This window comes from Mesoplodon mirus (genome assembly GCF_964341445.2).
Source record: "Mesoplodon mirus genome assembly, chromosome: 18".
Classification (NCBI taxonomy): Eukaryota; Metazoa; Chordata; class Mammalia; order Artiodactyla; family Ziphiidae; genus Mesoplodon; species Mesoplodon mirus.
The window spans coordinates 17,575,839-17,597,696 of NC_138994.1; the positions used below are offsets into that span (position 1 = coordinate 17,575,839).

Here is a 21,858-nt window from a genome sequence, read left to right on the forward strand (position 1 = left end):
TAGGACTGAACTCGTGGAACAGTCTCTTCTCCTCCTAGCTGTAGCCATGCAGCCTGAGCCCAGGCTCCAGGCTGCTGTGCACCAAGCTGGTGGGGCCAGCGCAGCTGAGAGGTGAGGAGAGCCTTCCGCTTATAGCCGGCCTGCTCCCTGCTCCCGGCAGGCCCCACTGTCTTTTTCCTTTTCCCTCCCCAGAGCTGAGTCCTGCTAGGTCTAGGCAATGTCATTAGGACAACAGGCTGAGTGTAATGAGCTGCTCTTGTGTGCTTTCCGATTTCCTGGCAACAAAGACTGATGAGGACGGCCTACCCCTCAGCTATAAAGATCTATTCGTTCTTTCATTTTTTTGTTTTATAAATCTTTCTTCCACAGACCATTGAACGGGGTTTGGTGCAGCTGAACCCCTGCTGCTTCAGTACAGCCAATATAACTCTCTCCCCAGCTGCTGTGCTGGGCTGTTGACCTTGTAAGGGACATGGCTAAGCCGCCTCCATTAAACCTGAACTTCTCCACAACAGGGCTGCAGGTCCCCAGACCTGGCTGTTAAAGGCTAGCTGTTGTCTTCAAGGTGACAGAGAGGCCCAGAGCCGTTGGGAAACTTGGGGAGACCTGGAGGCTCCACAGTGCCTGAGTGAGAGTGGGCGGGCTGCAGACTTCTGGAATGCAGGCATGGCTTGTGCCAGCAGGCTGCTGCTATGGCCCAGAGGTGTGGGCTGTACCAGCACTGGTCCCACAGGTGAACTGGGGCCAGCCACTGTTGCCCAAGGGTAGGGAAAGGGAACCACTCCTAGGGAGGGACAGATAGCCAAGACATCCTTGGCCTTGCCCTCCCAGCCAACTCGGGACCTGGGGACTCCTGAGGTCCCCTCTGTGTTCTCTCTCTTGCCACCTAGTATGGGGAGCCCTATTCTCACGACATGGGCAGGACTGGGTGGTTGGTTTGCTTGAGTTGCTTCCTTTAGACTCTATAAAAGGCCCAGAAGGAATAGCTAGCACCATTTTCTGCCCGCTCTGTTCTAGTTGGGCAAGCCACGGTCTCCAGGCCAACCTTCAGTATTTCTTTTTATCAGGCTTGCTGGGCAGACTTGGCAGCCAAGAGAGCCTCCTCCAAACTGCCCAGTGGATTCCTGGGGCCGCAGCCCCTTCCTCCCCCAGCACCTGTGGACAGAAGGAGGCCCATCCCTGAAGTCCCCACCCAACCAGCCCTTGTCCGCTCCGCCCAGCCGGTGAAGGCACCTTGGCTCCTCAGCCGGCCAGGGAAGTGTAAAGCAAGAGAGGTTACCAGCCAGCTCGGCTCCAAGGGTCTGGTAGCAGAGCTTTTGTACAGACAGAGGGCAGTTTCCTGAGATGGCAAAGCTTGTCCTGATCAGGGAGCATATGGAAGCCTGACAGGTTACAGTTCCCAGGGCAAAGTAGGCAGTTGCCGCCATCTGCTTCAGCAGGGAGGAGAATGCCCCTCCCTGCAGGACCCCATGAGCTGGAGGAGAGTGGGTAACTTAAGCCCTGGCACACTGTCCAAGCTGCCACCCTGTTGCCTAGCTGCATGCATGCATGGCAGCCTCAGAGCCGGGAGCTACACTGCTTTCAGCTCTGATAAGCCCTTCTGCTCCGGGCTTGGGCCCCATGAGCTGTGAGTGGCCCACATCACATGCCTGGAAGTGCCAGGCTGGGGCATGTGAATGAGCTGCCACAGTGCTGGGAGTCACAGCGCTGGAAGGAGGTTGGGGATCCATTGATCTCAAACCTCTCAATCCACAGGGCGGGTAGCAAGTCCAGGCAAGGGGAAGGCCTCATGGACAGGACAAGAAGCCAGGTCCTGGGACTCCTTTCTGGTTCAAAAGGAGGAGGCCTGGGAAGGCTGAAACGAACAGGTCACCCAGTCTGGCTTCTGGGTCAGAGCTGTCTGATAGAATTATCATTTTGTGAGCCAGAAATGCAAGCCTTGTCTGTACTTTTAAATTTTCTAGTAGCCACATTAAATAAAAATAGCAACACCCGTTCCACCATGTGAGGAAAGCACGAGAATCCATGACCCTGAAGAGGGCCCTCACCCAACCATGCCGTTGCTCAGACCTCAGACTTCCCTCCTTCAGAACTGTAAGCAATAAACTTCTGCTGTTTACAAGCCAAAAAAACTTAAAAAGCAATAGGTGAAATTAGTTTTTTTAAATATATTTCATTTAACACAATATATCCAAAAGATCATTTTGACATGTAGTCAGTATAAAACATTATTGAGGTATTTTACATCCTTTTTTCATGCTAAGTCTTTGAAGTCCGGTGTGAATTTTATACTAAGAGCACATCTCAATTCAAACCGGCCACGTTTCAAGTGCTCAAGAGTGACGGGGCTGGGACAGTGCAGGTGGCCACGGAGGCTGGTGATTCCATCCCAGCCTTCTAAATGAACGACTCTTTTTTTTTCCTCAGATATTTAAAACCCTACATCTTTCTTTGTCCCTGTCCTTTCTCCTGTGCCTTCGTCTTGGGGGGCCAGGGTTACTGCTATCTGAATAGGATCATCCTGCAATGACAGCCAGCTCAGAGACCTGGGTGTCACTGCCTGTGGCACGTCAGCCCTGTCTGGGAGCTGGGGTCTGATTTGATTTGGCTTTAGACAGTCACGCCAGGAATTCAGCCCTTGTTTTTCTTGCAGTGAATCAGTTCATCTCTGGGGCGGGTGAGGGCCCCCTATGGTACTCACTTATTTCCAGGGGTGCTTCTGCAGACAGGAGGCAAAGCTCAAACGTTCCAGATCTCAGTCTCACTGCCTGCCCTCCACCTGGGGGCCACAGCTCAGTGGGGCCTCCCCTGGCTGCTCCCATTCCTGGGGCTGGAGTCTGGACGTTTTCCCCCCTGGGACCCCCGCCTCCAATGACCACCCCCTCCCAAGAAAGGCCTGGAGTTCTCAGGGAGGCAGGACAGTGGACTGGGGGCTGCTGTCTCCTGTCTTGGCCCTCCTGGGATATTGCTATCACTTGCCCGGTCTCAAAGATAAGGACATGAGCTGGCTCTCGGGTTTGATGTGAGAGGCCAGCCGTCAGGGCTGGCTGCTGAACCCGGTAGGCATTTCAACAAATGGGCCCCTTTCTGAGAACAGTAAGTGGCAGGCATGCAGCTAGTGGTTAGAAGAAAATTGTCACCCACGAGTAACAGGGAGAGGGGGGCTGGGGCAGAGGGTGAGTGGCCTCTGGGCCAGGCTTCCTTATCTGGCTCCATCTCACTATCACACTCATCTGGGAGAAGAACAGCTGGAAACCACTGCTTCCCTGTTGCTACTTGTTGGGTCAAGGCCTCCTGCTGCCCTCCCCACCGCCACTACCACTGTGAGCCCCTCCCCCTCCAGGATAGATGGTGACTCCTGTGTCCCTTCTCCAGGGCTAAATTCAGTGGGTTGTTCATGAGATGCAGCCAAAAGGGACTCGGGGCCTTTTCTGCCCCAGGGGGCATGTGGCCAGTCTCAGACCTCTGTCCCTGATCTCCCTAGTGGGCTGGGACCCTTATCTCTTCTTCGGTTGTTTTCTGTCCTCAGCTGGGCCTGCTAGGATGTCCCAGTGCTCCAAACCCAGCCTGTCTGCATCCCTCCCCCTTTGTTCGCCCTCAAACCCTCCTTCCACCGAAACTGTAATGGTTCCAGGGAATGACTCTAGATCTATAGAAGGGACTTGAGCTGGGGCAGTGAAATGAGTGCCTGGAAATGGAGGAACCCACACCTGTCTTGAAGATCCTGGGGGCCACCACAGGAGAAGGCAGCTCCCAAGATGACCTCCCTGGCCCTCAATGTGAGGAAAAGACCAGTAAACTGGCACTGCTGTTAGACACTCCATCTGACTCCAGAAAAGCCACCAGGGGCCACTTCTGGGGAGAGAGGAGAGGCAGGTAGGAAACCCAAGTAACAGTGGGTTCCCAGGAGGCTCCTCCAGACCCTGGGCGCAGCAGCACCTGAAGGTTAGTGCTGGGGGCCCTTGGGGGAGGCGCCCAGGAGGAGTCCCGGCCCCTCTGGCGCTGTTCTGAAACTTCCGAGGATCCCAGCAATGCGCATCTGACTGTATCTGGCCCCGGAGCCATGGACAGGTGGGATAACCAGCCCACCAGGACTAGCGGGCTGCAGGACTGTGGGCTGGTGCTCTGGGGAGCCGGCTGGGTGGTGTCCACTTTTAAAATGTACCTCGTGCCAGTTGCCAGGGGTGAATGCCCCCTGGCTGCCCCATCATGTCGGTGGAGGACGTGGAACAGAGACCTGGACGCCCTGGTGGTGAGCAGAGAGCCCAGGGCCTCCCACCCACCCTGAGCTGGCAGGGAGCAGCCCCCCTCCGGCAGGCTGAGAGCTGTGGGTGGGGGCATGCCTGACAGCACTGTGCTGGCTGGAGGTGTTTATTAACCTTGAGCCCAAGCTCTAAGGTCGGACTCGGTCCCTGAGCCTGCGCGTGCATACGCACGCACGCACATCTGTCTGGAGCCCTGTCCCTCCTGGACCCTGCGATTTCTGCATCTGGGTGTGATCTCTGCCGACTCCGTCTGGCTCTGGGTGTGTGAGTGTAACAAGTCCAAACCTCCTCTGAGAGTCGGGCAGTCTCGAGCGCCCCACCCTCTGGGCTGTGCCCTTTTCTCCCAAACTGGTTGTGCAGGAGCGGGCGTGAGGGGGTTGTGGGCAAGCGTGGGTGCATGCGCACAGCCCCGGCTGCTGGGCTGCCTCACCTGCAGGGAGGGGCCGCACAAAGACCGCCTGCCCAGTGCCCGGCCGCCCCACCTCGCCAGAGCCCAGCTGAGCAGCCAGCGAGGCCTCACACCAGCTGCCTGCCACCCGCCTGCCATCGCCGGCCGAGCCCAGCCTGAACCCGCACCTGCCTTCACCACCATGTTCAAGGGGCTGAGCAAAGGCTCCCAGGGGAAGGGGTCCCCCAAGGCCTCCCTGGCCAAAGGTTCCCCCAAGGGGTCCCCCAACAAGCACAGCCGGTGAGTGGGGCCGGGGGAGGGGGCTGGGGCCGGGGTGGCGCCAGACCCAGGTGCTCCAGCCACCTGGGGGAAGCAGGCCAGAGCCGGGGCCAGCCCAGTGCTGGCATTCGGTGTCCTGAGGCCGAGAGCCTGGGTCTGGACTCTCTCTCCTCGACCCAGGCCGAGCTCCAGCCCTGGCAGGAGACCAGGGATGGCCTGGGGCTCCCCACATTCTCCGGGGGGCCTGAGGGCCACGGGTTAAGGCTGCACTGTAGACGTGCTGGATGGGGGCCTGAGCAGCTGCCTTCCTCTGCTGGGAGGCTGGGGGACTGTCTCCCTGTCCATGGCTCTGCCCTCAATGCTCTGCTTGGATTTTGATGACCCGTGGGACCTGGGCACAGCACAGGGTGGGCAGAAGGACTGAGGCCGGAGAAGCCAAGAGGTGGCAGGTGGGGTGCCCGGAGGCAGGGCTGTGCTGCCCCCACGTCCAAGCTGCAGCTTTCCCCACCTGGCTCACGCCTCGGGCCTTGAGAGTTTTATTACAGAGTTGAGATGATTCCTTCACCCTATGGGTGTGTGGAGGGGGTGCTGGAGGGAAGGGGGAGGGGCCCGTGGGCCCCAGACATCCTCAGAACCTCTCTCAGTTCCCCCAGCTCCCGGCAGGGCCCAGCCCAGCTCTCCAGAGCCGCACAGTATGCAGACTTGGCCAGCTTTCTCCTACTCACTGGCCATCAGTCCCCTCTGCAGGGTGGAAGTGGCGGCTCCCGGGGTCCTGGTTGTGGAGGTGGGAGTGGAGATGAAAGGCCCATCACCCCAGTAGGGACCAGGGTGACGACTCCGAGGCTGGGCTTCTGGGCAGACGGGAAAGACGGCAGTTAAGACTCACTGGAGCGAGCTGTCCTCCCTGCCCAGGGTGGAGTGTGCTCCTCCCAGCAGCGCCCCCAGGGCTCAGGACCCAGAGCTCCCATCCCCAGGGAGGCTCCCTGGCAGCTCGGTCCCTAGGGCCCTGTCCTCTGGCTGCAGCCGCCCCAGGAGGGCTTATCGTTCCCCTCATGTGCAATCTGCTTGTTCAACACATTTATTGAGCACCTACTGTGTGCCAAGACTGTTCTAGGCCCCGGGGATGCCATCGTAAACAGAATCGACAGGTCCCTCCCTGCCTTCGAAGCGCCTACATTCCAGAGGAATAAAAACTAACATTTAACTGGGTTCTGACTCTGCCCAGGACACTTAAGATGAATCAGTTCTCTTAACGTAATGACTCGGTGAGGTAGATATTACTAGAGCCTTACTTTACAGGTAAGGAACCTCAGGCACAGAGAGATTAAGTAACTTGCCCAAGACCACACAGCTGTGGTGGTGGAGAAGGATAAAAACCAGGCCGTCTGTCAGAGTTCTTTCAGACTGTGTCTTTGCGTCACCGCCCCTCTGCTTGGAGGAGGCTTATCCTTTGCCCCCTGGTTCAAGGCCCAGCTCATGAAGGTTTACCTTCCCCAGGACTGTGACCTCACAGGGTGCTGTGCTCCTGAGGCTTAGACCACTCTGCCTTTTATTAGGTCTGCTCGAGCCTCTGGGCTCCAGAGTGAGCTCAGTTCCACAGCAGGCGCCCTACAGAGGCTGGGAAAGGACCCTGGCAACCTGGTTCAGGCTCATACTCTGCTCCTGGCTGTGTGGCCTGGGGCAAGTCAGGTCCCAGTTTGGGCTCTGAACCCCTAAATCTGGAAAGGGTGCCCTGGCAATCTCGTGGCCTCCCCCTGGCCCGGTGCTGTGTGTCTCCTCTGGAAGCTTGTTAGCTTAGGCACAGGAAGAGCCCAGGGCAGCAGTGGGGAGACAGGGTTGGCGTGAATGGAAGTTGGGCTGGGGGACACGCTGCTGCTCCCCTGTGCCCAGCCAGCCCAACTGCCCCTCCCCAAGATCCAGCCATTCCGTCTCAGGTATTAGGGGCTGAGCCAGTGATTCACTCACTCCCCTGCGGGCTGCCTGCCCTACAACCAGAAGAAGCGGCAGGGAGCTAGGCGGGGTTGGGGACACACTTCCAGGACAGGGAGGTCGGCTGGCTCTGCGGTGCCGCGCACACCCGAGACCCCCATTTTCTGAGCCCTCCTGTGGAGGCTGCGCTTCCCCGCCCAGAACTGGGTATCTCACAGAGCTTCCTGCAGAGAGGCCAGAGATCCCCAGGTCTTGGACTCCTCCCTCCAGGGCAGTGAGCCCGGCTGTAGGGCAGGACGGGGCAGGTGGAGGAAGGGACACCACCCAGGTGGGCAGACCTCTGCCCAAGGGAAACAGAGGGACCTTTTCCAACCACGCTGCCCTCTGTCCCCACCACCCATCAGAGCTGCCACCAAGGACCTGGCCCTGCTCATCTCTCGCATGCAGGCCAAAGCCGACCAGGTGGAGAGGGACATCCTGGAGACCCAGAAGAAGCTGCAGCAGGTGAGGCCTGGGGGCAGATGACAGGGCGTGGGCACCTGGGAGGCCCATTGCCATGCCTGGCGGTCCCTCCTGTGCCCACCTGTCGTGGTGAAGGTGGACAGACAGTCCAGTCTTTCCCTCGCCACTCTCCAAACACAGTGGGAGAGAGGGCTTATCCCTCCTCTGTCGGGCTCCTAACCTGGGGGGTCAAAGGGGCTTGAGGGCCCAGGCCTCCCCTGTGTCCTGAGTCCGCCCCGCAGGTGTCCATGCCCTGCCCTCTACCAGTGTGGGCACCAAGGTTGGCCAGAGTCCCTCAGGGTGGGGCTCAGGCAGCAGCGGTGGGCAGTGAGGATGCCATCTGCTGCCGCAGGACCGGCAACTCAGTGAGCAGGGCCAGGCCCTGCAGCACCGAGGGGAGGTGGGCCGTAGCCTGAAGGAGGCCGAGGAGCTGCTGAAGGACCTCTTCCTGGACGTGGACAAGGCCCGGCGGCTCAAGCACCTGCAGGCCAAGGAGATCGAGAAGGAGTGAGTGGGGTGGGGGCGGTGGCGGTGGGGGGCTGGGGCTCAAGGATGGAGGTGCCGGGTGTCCGGGGGGAGCCCCGGGCCCAGCTCCGACCTACTGGCCACTTCCTTGGCAGCATCAAGCAGCTGCACGAGCGGGTGACCCAGGAGTGTTCCGAGTACCGCGCCCTGTATGAGAGGATGGTGCTGCCGCCTGACGTGGGGCCCAGGGTCGACTGGGCACGGGTGCTGGAGCAGAAGCAGGTCAGGAGCCATCCCCAAAGTCGGAGACACCTCAAGGAGCTGGAAGTCACACCCAGCAGCAATCAGAGGGCAACCCAGAGCTGCGTTTCGTCAGGGGCTGATGCGTGCTTGGACCTGGGGGCAGCTAGCCATCTGGGAAGGGAGTGGGCAGAGGTGATGGTGCAGTCAGGGAAGGCTTTCTGCAGGTGGGAGGACTCGGTTGGGTTGGGGTCAGGTGGTGAGGAGAGGACATTCCAGAGAAAAGGAAGAGGCCTGGAGGAAGCCTGGGGTGCGATGGGAAGTGGGGTTTTCTGGGCAGGTAGGCAGAACCAGGTCACGGGCACCCTGAGCGTCACGTGAGGAATTGTGCTTTGATATCACGACAGAAGGGGTGCTGTGATAACAACGAGGGGACAAGGGAGAGCATGGACAGGGCAGGGTGTGCACGGGCTCCTGGAGCCAGGCTGGAGGTGTCCTGGCAGAAGGCAGGGCGGAGCATGGAGACTTTTCAGAGGCTGAGCCCTGAGTCCTAGGGACCAGTGAGATTCAGGGTCCTCAGTCATGCGATGCTCAGGCCTCGGCCAGGGCCACTGGAGAACAGCATGTTCCCCCGGGTGAGCTGCAGCCATTCACCCAGGCGCCCACCTATCCACCCTCTGCCCCAGTGACCTGCTCCGCCTCTGCCGATGGGGATGCCAGGGGCCAGGGGGAGGGTAGGTGCAGGAGGGCTCCCACCCCAGGCCCTGCAGCAGAGCTGAGCGGCCAGCCCTTCTGCAGAAGCAGGTCTGTGAGGGCCTGTATGGGCCGGGCATGGCGGAGCTGGAGCAGCAGATCGCCGAGCACAACATCCTGAAGAAGGAGATCGAGGCCTATGGGCAGCAGCTGCAGAGCCTCACAGGGCCGGTGGGTGAGCTGTCGGACGCACATCCCTGCTTGGCCCCAGCCCCAGCCCCAGTTCCCTTTCTCCCATCAGATCCTGAGTGAGGCCTGGCTGGCCCTCTAGGGCTAGGGGTGGAGGAGGGGGGCACGGGAGGCCTAGGACGTGGGGACGTTCTCCCCTGCACCCCATCTCTCACTGCGCTTGCGTTCTCTCTCCCTTGGTCGAGGCAGGACGCGGCCAGCATCCAGAGCCAATACCAGGATCTCCTGGTGAGCAGGGGGATGGGACAGGCTGGCGGGCTGGGCGGGCCGGGAGTGGGACACAGCGTGATGGTGCCTCTTGCTACCCCTTCTCTCTCCCTGCCTCTCGCCCGAGCACAGAAGGCAGCCCTGTGGCGAGGGGAGAGCCTAGGCAGCCTGTACACGCACCTGCAGGGCTGCACGCGCCAGCTGAGCACCCTGGCCCAGCAGCAGCGGTGCATCCTGCAGCAGGACTGGAGCGACCTCATGGCAGACCCCGTGGGCGTGCGGAGGGAGTACGAGGTCAGTGCGGGCAAGTGGGGGCGAGGTGGGGGGGCGAGGACATCCTCATCCTCACCGCCCGCTCCCCGACTCTCCCAGCACTTCAGGCAGCACGAGCTGCTGAGCCAGGAGCAGTGCGTGAACCAGCTGGAGCGTGACGGGGAGCGCTTGGTGGAGATCGGGCACCCGGCCGTGGGGCCCATCCAGGTGCGAAGGCCCTCCCACTCCCTGCTGCCTCGGGGACCCTAACTCCCTCACTCGGGGAGCTTCCCAGGGGGGCTGGGAAGACGGAGAGGGAGACACCACCTGGGTGGGAGACGGTGGGCAGGACCAGCATTGTGGGTGGGCGGGTGGATGGACCAGGTCGGGGCGCGGTCCGAGGACTCCGTGCTGCCGCCCCCAGGCCCACCAGGAGGCCCTGAAGTTGGAGTGGCAGAACTTCCTGAACCTGTGCATCTGCCAGGAGAGCCAACTGCAGCACGTGGAGGACTACTGCCGGGTGAGCCTGCGGGCAGGGCCGGGCAGGGGGACGGGGCTGTGTCTGGAGGACACCGCAGGACACGCTCGCATCTCAGGGGTCAAGGCACCGCATAAAAAAGACAGAGCTGTGTTGTTCTGACTAGTTCCCAGGGGGAAAATAATGTCACACATACATTCTCAACAGGGTGATATCACTCCTGGGGGATGAAAGTTGGTTCTCGTGGGTGGAAAAAAAAATCGTTTTTTATGCATAAATCACAGATACACGTACGTAAAGGATATACAGCATATCTATAATACTAACATTTCATGGTGACGATGGGGAAAGTAAGGAAAAAAATGTCTAAAAAATCTCCTTAGAAGGGACAATAATGAAACAAGGGTTGACAAACATTGACATAATAGACTTCCAGATAGAAAAAGAAAAAAAAATAAAAATAAAAAAGTATATATACAACAGGGACTTCTTTTTTAATAATTTCCAGCTAAAATGGTTTATTTTACTTTGAGAAAGACAAAAGCCAAGGATTTTTTCCTTCCCTTTTCTTTTGTTTAAAAGGCATTTTTTTATATATCCACAATACCATTATCACACCCACTGATGAGAATTCCGCAATATCACCCAACTGTAGGATGTATCTTTAAAGCACACTCCCAGCTTCTACTCTGAGGCACCCTGGGCACCCAGGGTCCCAGCCAGGACTCCAGGTGCTAGAGTGAGGCGGGAGGGGCACTGCCCTTTATCTGTGCAGGAAGGACGAAAACCAAAGTGTTTTACGACACTGAAAGAAATGAAGTTCAGTGACCTCAAAATGCCTGATTTGCAGGGCACTTTAGTTAAAAAGACTGCAGTGCCTGGATAGAAAGGCCGACGGGCAAGTGGCAGTTTGGGTTTAACCGGTTTGCATTTAGCTGCTTTGCGGGGTGCCCTAGGGCAGCAGGTGCCCCAGCTCTGCCCCTGACCACTTACCGACCTCAGTTCCAGGAAGAGGCCGACTCTGTCAGCCAGACCCTGGCAAAGCTCAACTCCAGCCTGGACACCGAGTACAGCCCTGCCCCCGGGGGCCCACCTGGCGCCCCAACAGAGCTGCTGCAGCTGGAGGTGAGATGGCCCCACCCAGCCCCTGCACCCACTTCTGAGAACGGGGCCTGCCGGTGTGTCTGGGCCTCAGGCCTCCCGGGTACTTAGTCCTGCCCGGAGCCCCAGCCTTGGGAGCAGGAGAAGGAGGTCTGCTACAGCAGCAGGAGCCTGGTCTGTTACCAGCAAGCCCTTCCCACCTCTGGACCTCAGTATCCTCATCGGTAATGTGACAGGGGCTGCCCAGAAGAGCTCTGAGGCCCCTCCAGCTCCCATTCTGCAGGCCTGGGTGATGCTGGGCAGCCCCCTACCCCACCCCACCCCAACCAGCAGGCCCTAGGATCCTGGGTGCCCTGGGAGGGGCTCCTTTTACTTTGCTGACTAAGAGACCCTGTCTTCATGAGGGCCAGACCCCTCCCCGGCCCTCCTGGGGGGCACGTATGGGGCTGGCCTGAGCCCCCATTGTCTGGGTCCCTGCAGGCAGAGAAGAAGCAGCTGGCTGTGGCCGAAAAGACTGTTGGGGACCTGCAGCTGCGGAGCCGGGAGGTGGCCCCTCTGCCGCAGCGCAGGAACCCACCCCAGCAGTCCCTGCACGTGGACAGCATCTGTGACTGGGACATGGGAGAAGTACAGTCTCTGCCTGCCCAGCTCCTCCAGCCCCGCCCACCCCACCCCTGCCCCCTCCAGCCCTGCCCCCTCCAGTCCCTCCCCTCCCTCCTCCAGTCCCTCCCCTCCCCCTCCTACCCACTCCTGCCACTGCCCCACCCCCCGCCCCACCCCTGCCCGAGCACTACCCCTCTCCAAGCCCTGTCCTGCCTCTGGCCTGTCCCTGTCCCTACCCCAGCACCCCTGCTCCAGCTCCTGTCCCTCTACCTGTCCCCGTCCCCAGCCTCTACCCACCTTGGCCTTGATCCCTTCTCCGGCCAGGCCCCTGAGCCTGCATGAGCCCCTCCCCACCTGCCCCCTAGGTGCAGCTGCTGCAGGGCGAACGGTATACGCTGATAGACAACACTGACCCACACACCTGGCTGGTCCAGGGCCCGGCAGGCGAGACCAAACGTGCCCCAGCCGCCTGCTTCTGCATCCCAGCTCCGGACCCTGAAGCCATGGCCAGGGCCTCCAGGTGAGTCTGCCTGGGGATCCACAGGGGCAGGAGGCAGGCTGTGGGCCCAGAATGGGCCCTGTGGTTTGAGGCCATTGCTGGCCTTCGCCTGGACCAGTGACTGCTGGGGCCGAGGGGAGAGAGTGGAGGGACGTCCTTCTCTGATCTCCTTCTTGTTCCAGGCTGGCCTCGGAGCTGCAGGCCCTGAAGCAGAAACTGACCACAGTCCAGAGCCGCCTGAAGGCCAGTGCTGCAGAGCCCTTACGGCCTAGCCAGAAGGGTACTGAGGGCTGGCCAGGGAACAGGGGGAGGGAGTAGACTCGACTCTGGTCACTGTGAGGGCTGCCACAGGCAGGGGGTGACCCTGAATTAAGGATTTCTGCTCTGGGGATTCCATCTCCTGGGTTGGCAAGCCCCTGGGGATGTCCCTCCCTCAGTTAGGCACTGCCCATGGCCCTCCCGCCCCACCCCACACAGGACCCTCTGCAGGCACTCAGGGAGGGGCCCACCAGGCAGACAGGCAGACGTGAGGTAGGCCCTGGACCCTCAAAGGCACTCTCTTCCCCCAGCTCCAACCAGCTCAGCCCCAGCCGACCCACAGGCCCAGAAGCTCCTGACACAGATGACCCGGCTGGAGGAGGACCTGGGGCAGATAGAGAACCAGGTGCTGACCTGGATCCGGGCCCCGCTGAGCCACACCACACCACTGGAGGACCTGGAGGGCCGCATCCAAAGCCACAAGGTGGGTGAAGCAGGGCAGCTGGGATAAGAAGTGGTCCGGCCCTGGGGGCGTGCACGAAGTAAAGACGAGGCAAGTGTGGGAGCAGCCATGGGGCCCCGAGGTGGAAGAAGGGAGTGGACAGTCCAGAACTCACGCAAGCTGGTTCCCATCCTGGCTCCTCCACTGACTGGCTCTGTGACTTTGGGCAATTCACTCAGCCTCTCTGGGCCTTGGTTTCCTCATCCCTGAAAAAAGGCAGAATAATACCCAACTCGTCTGGGTGTCCTGAGGATGAAGTATAGCGAGGCCCAGGAAGGTTCTAGAGGGGCAGGGCTCAGAGTAAAGGCCCTGTACCCCAGGCTGGAGGGGTGTTCTGGCGAGAGTCCTGAGAGCAGCAGGAAGCCTGGAGCATCTTAGGGGTGGTTTCTCCCGGGTGGCTGGCAGGGAGCCTCCCTGGAGAGGTTGCAGGAGTATAAACATGATCACAGAAGGACTCAGAAGTGCTAACGTGAAAGCCGCCCCCCCCCCACCTGGGGGGCAGCAGTTTGGGTTGGATCCTTCCAAACCGGTTTCTACTCAAATACCTTGTCTGGATATAGTTTTTAAAAATTTGAAGCTCGTTGTTCACGTTATCGTGCAACTTGTTATTTTCACTCGGCAGTGTTCCGTAGCGTTTCAGCTGGTTCAGAGCGCTGGCCGGGGGTGGGAGGGCTCCAGAGGTGGGAAAGGTGCTGCAGATGGGGTCCTGGGGCGGCAGGGGGAGGAAGCAGGAGTGGCAGGAGGAGGCACTGTGCGGTAACACGGCCTCAGCGATGCCTCTGCCCATGCCGGGCCCTGGTTACCACTGCCCTGGGACCTGGCAGTCTCCAAATAGGTCCTTGGGTTTTGAAGTCACAGCGTCAGGGGTGTCGGGGGTCCAGTTAACCTGGAAAGGAGGCAATGCGCGGCATGGAGTCGGCACCAGTGGCTTATGGACTAGATGAGTGAATAACTGATAAAAGAATCAACGCAATAACCCCAAGTGGATGGAGCTAGGGCTTTGCTGCCTGACCTGGAGCGAGGGGGCAGGGAGCTGAAGGTTTTGCGAACAGGATAGTGACATGACGACCAAGGTGGGCAAGAGCTCCTGACTCACAGGGTCTCGTCTCATCCTCCCATCAAGCATTCTGTAGATGAGGAGACTGAGGGTCAGAGAGGTTAACCCGCCCATGGTCATCTACCTGGGAACTGAGCCCGAGCACGTCTCCACCACACTCTCGGGCCTCCTGGGCAGAGTTAGGTTGACACGGCAGGAGGGTTGGGTGGAAGCCACCTGCCCAGAGCAGAGATCCTGAGCCCCACCCCACCCCAGGGCATGGCCCAGCGGCTGCAGAGCCTGGGAGCAGAGAAGGCGGCAGCCCAGCAGGAGTGTGAGGCGTTTCTGTCGGGGCACCCTGCGGGCCCCACCGCCCTGCACCTACCCGTGGCCCTCAGCAACGTCAAGAACAAGTACAGTGATGTGCAGGTTCTCTGCAGACTCTACGGGGAGAAGTGAGTGCTCTGGGGATGGGGGCCGCTGGGCGAGGCCGCATGGGTGTGGCCAAGGGGGCATCTGACCCTTGGCCTCCTCTGTGGCAGAGCCGAGGCTGCCCTGGGTCTGGAGCGGCAGATCCGGGATGCGGACAGGGTCATCCGAGCCTTCGAGTCCACCCTGGTGCAGGAGGCCCCCATCCCTGCAGGCCCAGGTGCGCTGCAGGAGAGGGTCAGCGAGCTGCAGGTGAGGGGCTGGTGGCCTCCTGGCAGAAGGGGGCCACAGCCTGACCAAGCATTTGAGGGCAGGTGGAGGGTGGAGGTGGCGTCCGACCGAACCATGAGGGTGCATCACGCTGTGTCCCCTCCTGCCCCAGCGCCAGCGGAGGGAGCTGCTGGAGCAGCAGGCCTCCGTGCTGGGGCTGCACCGCCAGCTGAAGGCCGCCGAGCGCACGTGCGGCACGCTGCACAGTAATTTCCATGAGTTCTGCCAAGACCTGCCGCGCCAGCAGCGCCAGGTGCGGGCCCTCACGGACCGCTACCACTCCGTGGGTGACCAGCTGGACCTGCGGTGAGTGCGGGGCCATCGCGGCTCATAGCACAGCCCCACGGTGCACGGTGGCCCGGCTGGTGAGCTGTGTGACCTTGGACTGGCGACTTCACCTCTCTGAGGTTCAGTTTCCTGATCTCTAAAATGGGATAGAGGACTACTCCGGTGGTCCAGTGGTTAAGACTCCACGCTCCCGATGCAGGGGGCCCGGGTTTGATCCCTCGTCGGGGAACTAGATCCCGCATGCCGAAACTAAAGATTCCGCACACGGCAATGAAGATCCCATGTGCCACAACTAAGACCAGGCGCATCCATATAAATTAAAAAAGGAAAAAAAAAGGGATAATAACGGCACCGACCTCCCAGGTGGTACCTGGCAGAGAGTGTCCGGTCCATCTCTGAATGCCCAGCTCCAGCACAGGGCCAGAGTTAGGGAATCGGCATGGTGGGTCACTCAGCCTTCCCCAACTGTCCCAGGGAGGGAGGCACCCACCAGCCTCCTCCGTGCACCCCTCACCTGTCCCCTGAGGGCAGCTCTCACCTCTGCTCTGGGCCTCGTCCTCCTGCAGGGAGAAGATGGCGCAGGACGCTGGCCTCACCTACCAGCGGTTCAAGAACTGCAGGGACAACCTGAACTCCTGGCTGGAGCACCTGCCCCGCAATGAGGTGCGGCCCAGAGACGGGCCCAGCCAGATTGCCTACAAGCTGCAGGTGCAGAAGGTGAGGAGCTGGGGCTGCAGGCGACCTGGGGGCCGGTACCCGGAACTGGGCCCTCAAGCCGCATCCCTTTCCCGGGCCACCTCCCCAACAGGGAGAGCTGCCTGTGTGCATGTGGCCCTCTAGTGGCCAGTGTTTTAATGACCTCAAAGCTCAGACCCCAGAAGGCCTTGTGTCATAGGCCCCCACCCCAAATGCTCCAGTTTGCCCACAGAAACAGCCAGCCCTTCTCTGTCTGGTCCGAGGTGGACAGTGGGCCCTATGCTCCTGAGGGTTCCCCCCCTCCTACTGCATCCTCTTCCTCATGCTTGCCAAGCCCCTATTACATGCTGGTAATGAACCAGGGGCGGGGGTACAGCCCGGCCCTCAGGCAGCCCACAGTCTGAGGCGGAGGCCGGTGCATCCCAGGCCGTGACGCTGCTAAGTGCTTTGGTGGAGAAGCCAGAGCACTGCGGGAGCCCATTGCAGGACATGCATGGGGGTCGGGGCAAGCAGCCTGGAAGGAACTGACACCCAGGCTGAGGCCTGAGGAATAAATAGCGTGGCCAGGTGTGTGTGTGTGTGGAGGGGTGAAATGTCCTGGGCAGAGGCCACGGTGGATAACTGCAGAGTCCTTCCCGCCTCTGGGCGGTACTGGCTGCCTGACGCCCTGGAGGTGCCCAGCTGGAGGAGAGTCCAGGTGAGCGGTATTTCCTGATTTTCCCTTCTGCCCCGGCAGAGGCTGCTTCAGGAGATCCAGGGCCGAGAGCAGGACAGGGCCATGGCATCCCGCCTCTCCCAGCACCTGCAGGCGGCCCTGCAGGTAAGCAGTTACTTCAGCTTGTCCCTTTTATCCCTCTCCCTCTCCCTCCTCTCCCTCCCCTCCTCTCCCTCCCCCTCCTCTTCCTCTCCCTCCCCCTCCTCTCCCTCCTCTCCCTCTCCCTCCTCTTCCTCTCCCTCCCCCTCCTCTCCCTCCCTCTCCCTCCCCCTCCCCCTCCCTCCCCCTCCTCTCCCTCTCCCTCCTCTCCCTCCTCTCCCTCCCTCTCCCTCCCCCTCCTCTCCCCCCCTCTCCCTCCCTCTCCCCCTCCTCTCCCTCCCCCTCCCCCCTCTCCCTCCCTCTCCCCCTCCTCTCCCTCCTCTCCCTCTCCCTCCTCTCCCTCCTCTCCCTCCTCCCCCTCCTCCCCCTCCTCTCTCTCCCTCCTCTCCCTCCTCTCCCTCCTCCCCCTCCTCCCTCTCCCTCCTCTCCCTCCTCCCTCTCCCTCTCCCTCTCCCTCTCCCTGACAGTCTCCTCCTCCCCCTCCATCCACCTCCCCCACTGACGGCCAGCCTGTTGTCCTTTCCGCCCCTGCTCAGGACTATGAGCTGCAGGCAGACACCTACCACTGCTCCCTGGAGCCCACCCAGGCGGGGTCGGCCCCCAAGAGACCCCGAGTGGCTCCCCTGCAGGAGAGCATCCAGGCCCAGGTGAGCCGGGGCTCTGTGTCCCTCATTCCTCAACACCGCCGGGCTCCGCGGCCTCTGAGGCAGGAGCTGACGCCGCCCGCCCCCACCTCCCTGTGGCCTCTCCAGGAGAAGCACCTGCTGAAGGCCTACGCTGAGGTTGCAGCCGTGCACCAGCAGCACCTGCACCGGCTGGAGTTTGCGGGACGGATTCTGGGGAAGGTATGGGGGCGAGGCGCCCGCACTAAGCAGCCTGGCCCGGTGACCGACCTGGCAGACGCCCCTTCCTCCCCCCACTGCAGCCTGCAGCCCCGGGACAGCTCAGCAGCCTGAGGGAGGTGCTGCTCCCTTCCTCCCCCAGCAGCTCTTACAGGCTGGTGACCGTCTCAGAGTTAGTACCAGGAGATGTCATTCGATGCGGTCATAGCTTCGCCACTGGGCAGTGCTCCGGTGGGGACGGGAGAGAATCCCCACAAGGTCTTCAGCCTAGGATCCAGCCCCAGTGGGCAAGAGGCCACCTAGGTCTCCATCCCTGAGAGACCAGGAGCCAGGTGCTCTCCATGACTTGGTGACTGGCCAAAGGACTGGCCAGCTTCTTCCCACCCAGAGGCGTGCTCCAGGGTCCCCCAGAGGAGTGTGGGCCCATTTCTGGGAGCCTGGGTGGAAGTGGAAGGGGGAAAGTTGAGGAAGGGAGGACCTTCCTATTTGCAAACGCGGCCTGAACGCTGCCTTGAATGCTAACATCCTGGGCATTGATGGAGCCTCTCAAAATCCTGCCTCCAAGCATCCCAGGTCTTCAGTTCCACCTCCCAGGACCTACTAGGAAGTCTCAGGGAGCAGGGAAGGGTCCTGATCTCAGGAGGGTGGGGTGGGCTTATCCCTTTCCTCCCCTCACCCCAGGACTCTCCCCTCTTCCTCTCACCCTGCAGAAGGAGCTCAGTGAGGACATCCAGGTGACCCATGACGCACGGCAGGGGTCCGAGAGCCCAGCCCGAGCCCAGAGGGAGTCAGAGGCCCTGAAGTCCCAGCTGGAGGAGGAGAGGAAGCGGGTGGCCCAGGTTCAGCGCGAGCTAGAGGAGCAGAGGGACCAGCTGCTGCAACTGAAGACCCAGCGGCCCTTGGAGAAACTGGAGGAGAAGGAGGTGGTGGAGTTCTCCCGGGACCCCCAGCTGGAGAGCAACCTGTCCAGGGTGAAGTCCCAGGTGGAGGACGAGGGCAAGAAGCGGGCTGGCCTGCAGGCAGATCTGGAGGCGGCGGCCCAGAAGGTCGTGCAGCTAGAGAACCAGAGGAAGGCCACACAGCCTCACCTGCTGACCAAGGAGGTCACCCAGATCGAGAGGGACCCTGGCCTGGACGGCCAGGTGGCCCAGCTCAGCAGCGAGATCCAGCTCCTGCGGGGGGAGAACACCGCCGTCTTGGCCCAACTGGAGGCGCTGAAGACGGAGCTGCTGGCCCTTGAGCAGAAGGAGGCGAGCGTGAAGGAGAAGGTCGTGGTGAAAGAGGTGGTCAAGGTGGAGAAGGACCTGGAAATGGTCAAGGCAGCCCAGGCCCTGAGGCTTCAGGTGCAGGAGGACGCGGCGCAGAGGAAGGGGGCGGAGGCAGCCGTGGCTGGGCTGCAGGCTCGCATCGCGGAGCTGGAGCAGGCGATCCGGGCCGTGCAGCCGAAGGTGATCGTGAAGGAGGTGAAGAGGGTGGAGCAGGACCCAGTCCTCCTCCAAGAGGTGTCCTGGCTGAGGAGCCGCCTGGAGGCGGAGAGGCGGGAGAACGAGGCGCTGGCCGGGGAGCTGCAGGAGCTGCGCAGCAAGCACAGCGCGGAGGAGAAGCAGAAGCCCAGGGTGGACCTGCAGGAGCGTGTCCACGAGATCTTCCAGGTGGATCCGGAGACGGAGCGGGAGATGGTGCGGCTCAGGGCCGAGCTGCAGGAGATTGCCCGCAGGAGGGGCGGCGTGGAGGAGGCGGCGGGGCGGCTACTGCCCGAGCTGGCGGTCCTGCGGGCGCAGAAGCCCGTGGTGGAGTACAAGCAGGTGACGCAGGAGGTGGTGAGGCACGAGAGGAGCCCGGAGGTGCTGCGGGAGATGGACCACCTGAAGGACCAGCTCAACGAGCTGGTCAATGGCAGCGGGCGGGCCCAGGAGCAGCTCATCCGGCTGCAGGGGGAGCGTGATGAGTGGAGACGGGAGCGCTCCAAGGTGGAGACCAGGACGGTGAACAAGGAGGTGGTGCGCCACGAGAAGGACCCGGTCCTGGAGCAGGAGGCCCAGCGGCTGCGCCAGGAGCTGTGGGAGGCGGCCCAGAAGCGACGGGCGGCCGAGGACGCGGTCTCCGAGCTGCAGAACAAGTACCTGCTGCTGGAGCGGAGGCGGCCCGAGGAGAAGGTGGTGGTGCAGGAGGTGGTGGTCACCCGGAGGGACCCGAAGTGCCGCGAGGAGCACAGCCGGCTGAGCCGGAGCCTGGACGAGGAGGCGGGCCGGCGGCGGCAGCTGGAGCGGGAGGTGCAGCAGCTGCGGGCCGCCCTGCAGGAGGATGAGGGCCTGCTCAGCCTCCGGGAGGACCGTGGAAAGCAGCTGGCCGTGGAGGGGGAGTTGAGGCAGCTGACCCTGAGGGTCCAGGAGCTGCAGAAGCGGCCTCCCGCGGTGCAGGAGAAGGTCATCGTGGAGGAGGTGGTCCAGCTGGAGAAGGACCCAGACCTGGAGAAGTCCCTGGAAGGCCAGCGGCGGGACCTGGACCAGGAGAAGAGCCAGGTGACCGAGTTGCGTCGGGAGTGCGAGAAGCTGCAGGTGCAGATCGACGTGCTCCAGAAAACCAAACCGCAGGAGAAGACCATCTACAAGGAAGTGATCAGGGTGGAGAAGGACCCGGTCCTGGAGGGAGAGCGTTCCCGGGTGTGGGAGATGCTCAACAGGGAGCGCGCAACCCGGCAGAGCCGGGAGGAGGTGGTGAGGTGCCTGTGGGGGCAGGTAGAGCGGGCGGAGGCGCTGAGGACGACCTGGGCGCGGGAGGAAGCCGAGCTCCAGAAGGCCCGGGACTGGAAGAGCCAGGAGTGCAGGCAGCTGCAGGAGGAGCTGCAGGAGCTGGAGACGCGGAAGCAGCAGCAGGTGCTGAGCCTGCAGGAGGAGTCGAAGCTGCTCGGCCAGAAGGCAGAGAGCGAGCGGCAGAGGGCAGCCCAGCGGGGCCAGGAGCTCTCGCGGCTCGAGACGGCCATCCTCCGCGAGAAGGACCAGATCTACGAGAAGGAGAGGACCCTCTGGGACCTCCACACCAAGGTGAGTCGGGAGGAGCTCAACCAGGAGACCCAGACGCGAGAGACCAACCTCTCCACCAAGATCTCCATCTTGGAGCCTGAGACGGGGAAGGACATGTCCCCATACGAGGCCTACAAGAGGGGCATCATCGACCGAGGCCAGTACCTCCAGCTGCAGGAGCTCGAGTGTGACTGGGACGAGGTCACCACCTCGGGTCCCCGAGGGGAGGAGACTGTGCTCCTGGACCGCAAGAGCGGGAAGCAGTACTCCATTGAGGCCGCCCTGCGCTGCCGGCACATCTCCAAGGAGGAGTACCATCTCTACAAGGACGGCCACCTGCCCATCAGTGAGTTCGCCCTGCTCGTGGCCGGGGAGACCAAGCCCTGCTCCCCCGTCTCCATCGGCACCATCATCTCCAAGTCCCCGCTGGCCTCCCCGGCCCCCCAGAGCACCAGAGTCTTCTCTCCCGGTTTCTCTCTCGGCTTCTCTCTCGGGCTCAGCGAGGACAACTTCCCCATCGCCGGCGTCTACGACACAACCACGGACAACAAGGTCACCATCAAGACGGCCGTGGCCAAGAACATGCTGGACCCCATTACCGGGCAGAAGCTGCTGGAGGCGCAGGCAGCCACGGGGGGCATCGTGGACCTCCTCAGCCGGGAGCGCTACTCCGTGCACAAGGCTGTGGAGAGGGGGCTGATCGAGAACAGCTCAGTGCAGAGGCTGCTCAGTGCCCAGAAGGGCTTCACCGGCATCGAGGACCCCGTCACCAGGAAGAGGCTGTCGGTGGGCGAGGCCATTCAGAAGGGCTGGATGCCCCAGGAGAGCATGCTCCCGTACCTGCGGGCGCAGCACCTGACCGGAGGGCTCATCGACCCCAAGAGGACGGGCCGCATCCCCGTCGCGCAGGCCACACTCTCCGGCATGATCAGTGAAGAGCTGGCCCAGCTCCTGCAGGACGAGGCCAGCTATGAGAAGGATTTGACAGACCCCATCTCCAAGGAACGGCTGAGCTACAAGGAGGCCATGGGGCGCTGCCGGAAGGACCCCCTGAGCGGCCTGCTGCTCCTCCCAGCCTCGCTGGAGGGGTACCACTGCTACCGCTCGGCCTCCCGCACTAGCCTGCGCTCCCTGCACTGACGGGGGCCAAAGCAGTCACAGGAGCTTGTGTGAGGGGGGAGGGTAGGATGCATGCACCCCTGCCCCCAGGGCAGCCCAATCCTAGGGGGTGGGTCTTCCCTCTGTCTGACTGACTCTCGGTGTTGGGCTCCCTCCCCCCGACTTTGGTGCCCAGTCCGTCCCCTGATCTGGATGGAGATCAGCAGTTCTGTTTTCCTCCCTCCTCCCTCAACCCAGTGCTTCCAATAAACAAACTCTCCTGGTGTCCTGTTCACATTTGGGAACATAAGAGTCGATTCGTCTGGGGCATAAGCATGAGGGACAGCACTACTTGGGTCCTGGGGAGTGGACACGCCCAACTGGCCCTGCTGGGGACGGGGTGCTTTCGGAGGCCTGTGGCTCCTCTGACTCTAGGAAGGACCCGACGGGGGC

At 61.7% G+C, this 21,858-nt stretch overlaps 1 protein-coding gene across 1 annotated transcript; it reads left to right on the forward strand.

Moving 5' to 3' along the window:
* The first annotated feature begins 4,784 nt into the window (after positions 1-4,784).
* On the forward strand, positions 4,785-21,680 carry EVPL (envoplakin). The gene is made up of 22 exons (XM_082602928.1): positions 4,785-4,953; positions 7,266-7,365; positions 7,715-7,869; positions 7,983-8,109; positions 8,866-8,991; positions 9,199-9,237; positions 9,349-9,510; positions 9,589-9,696; positions 9,893-9,988; positions 10,949-11,071; positions 11,528-11,674; positions 12,016-12,170; positions 12,332-12,429; positions 12,719-12,891; positions 14,222-14,400; positions 14,488-14,626; positions 14,757-14,950; positions 15,499-15,649; positions 16,365-16,448; positions 16,979-17,089; positions 17,195-17,287; positions 17,995-21,680. Exons 1-22 carry the CDS (start codon positions 4,856-4,858, stop codon positions 21,445-21,447), a joined length of 6,111 nt encoding a protein of 2,036 aa, XP_082459054.1. The 5' UTR covers positions 4,785-4,855; the 3' UTR covers positions 21,448-21,680.
* Positions 21,681-21,858: the final 178 nt, after the last annotated feature.

Coding starts and splice junctions, on each gene's coding strand:
- EVPL (XM_082602928.1), top strand. CDS start 4,856: ATGTTCAAGGGGCTGAGCAAAGGCTCCCAGGGGAAGGGGTCCCCCAAG. Junction 12,430..12,718: donor CTTACGGCCTAGCCAGAAGG/GTACTGAGGGCT, acceptor CTCTTCCCCCAG/CTCCAACCAGCTCAGCCCCA. Junction 14,627..14,756: donor AGAGGGTCAGCGAGCTGCAG/GTGAGGGGCTGG, acceptor CTCCTGCCCCAG/CGCCAGCGGAGGGAGCTGCT.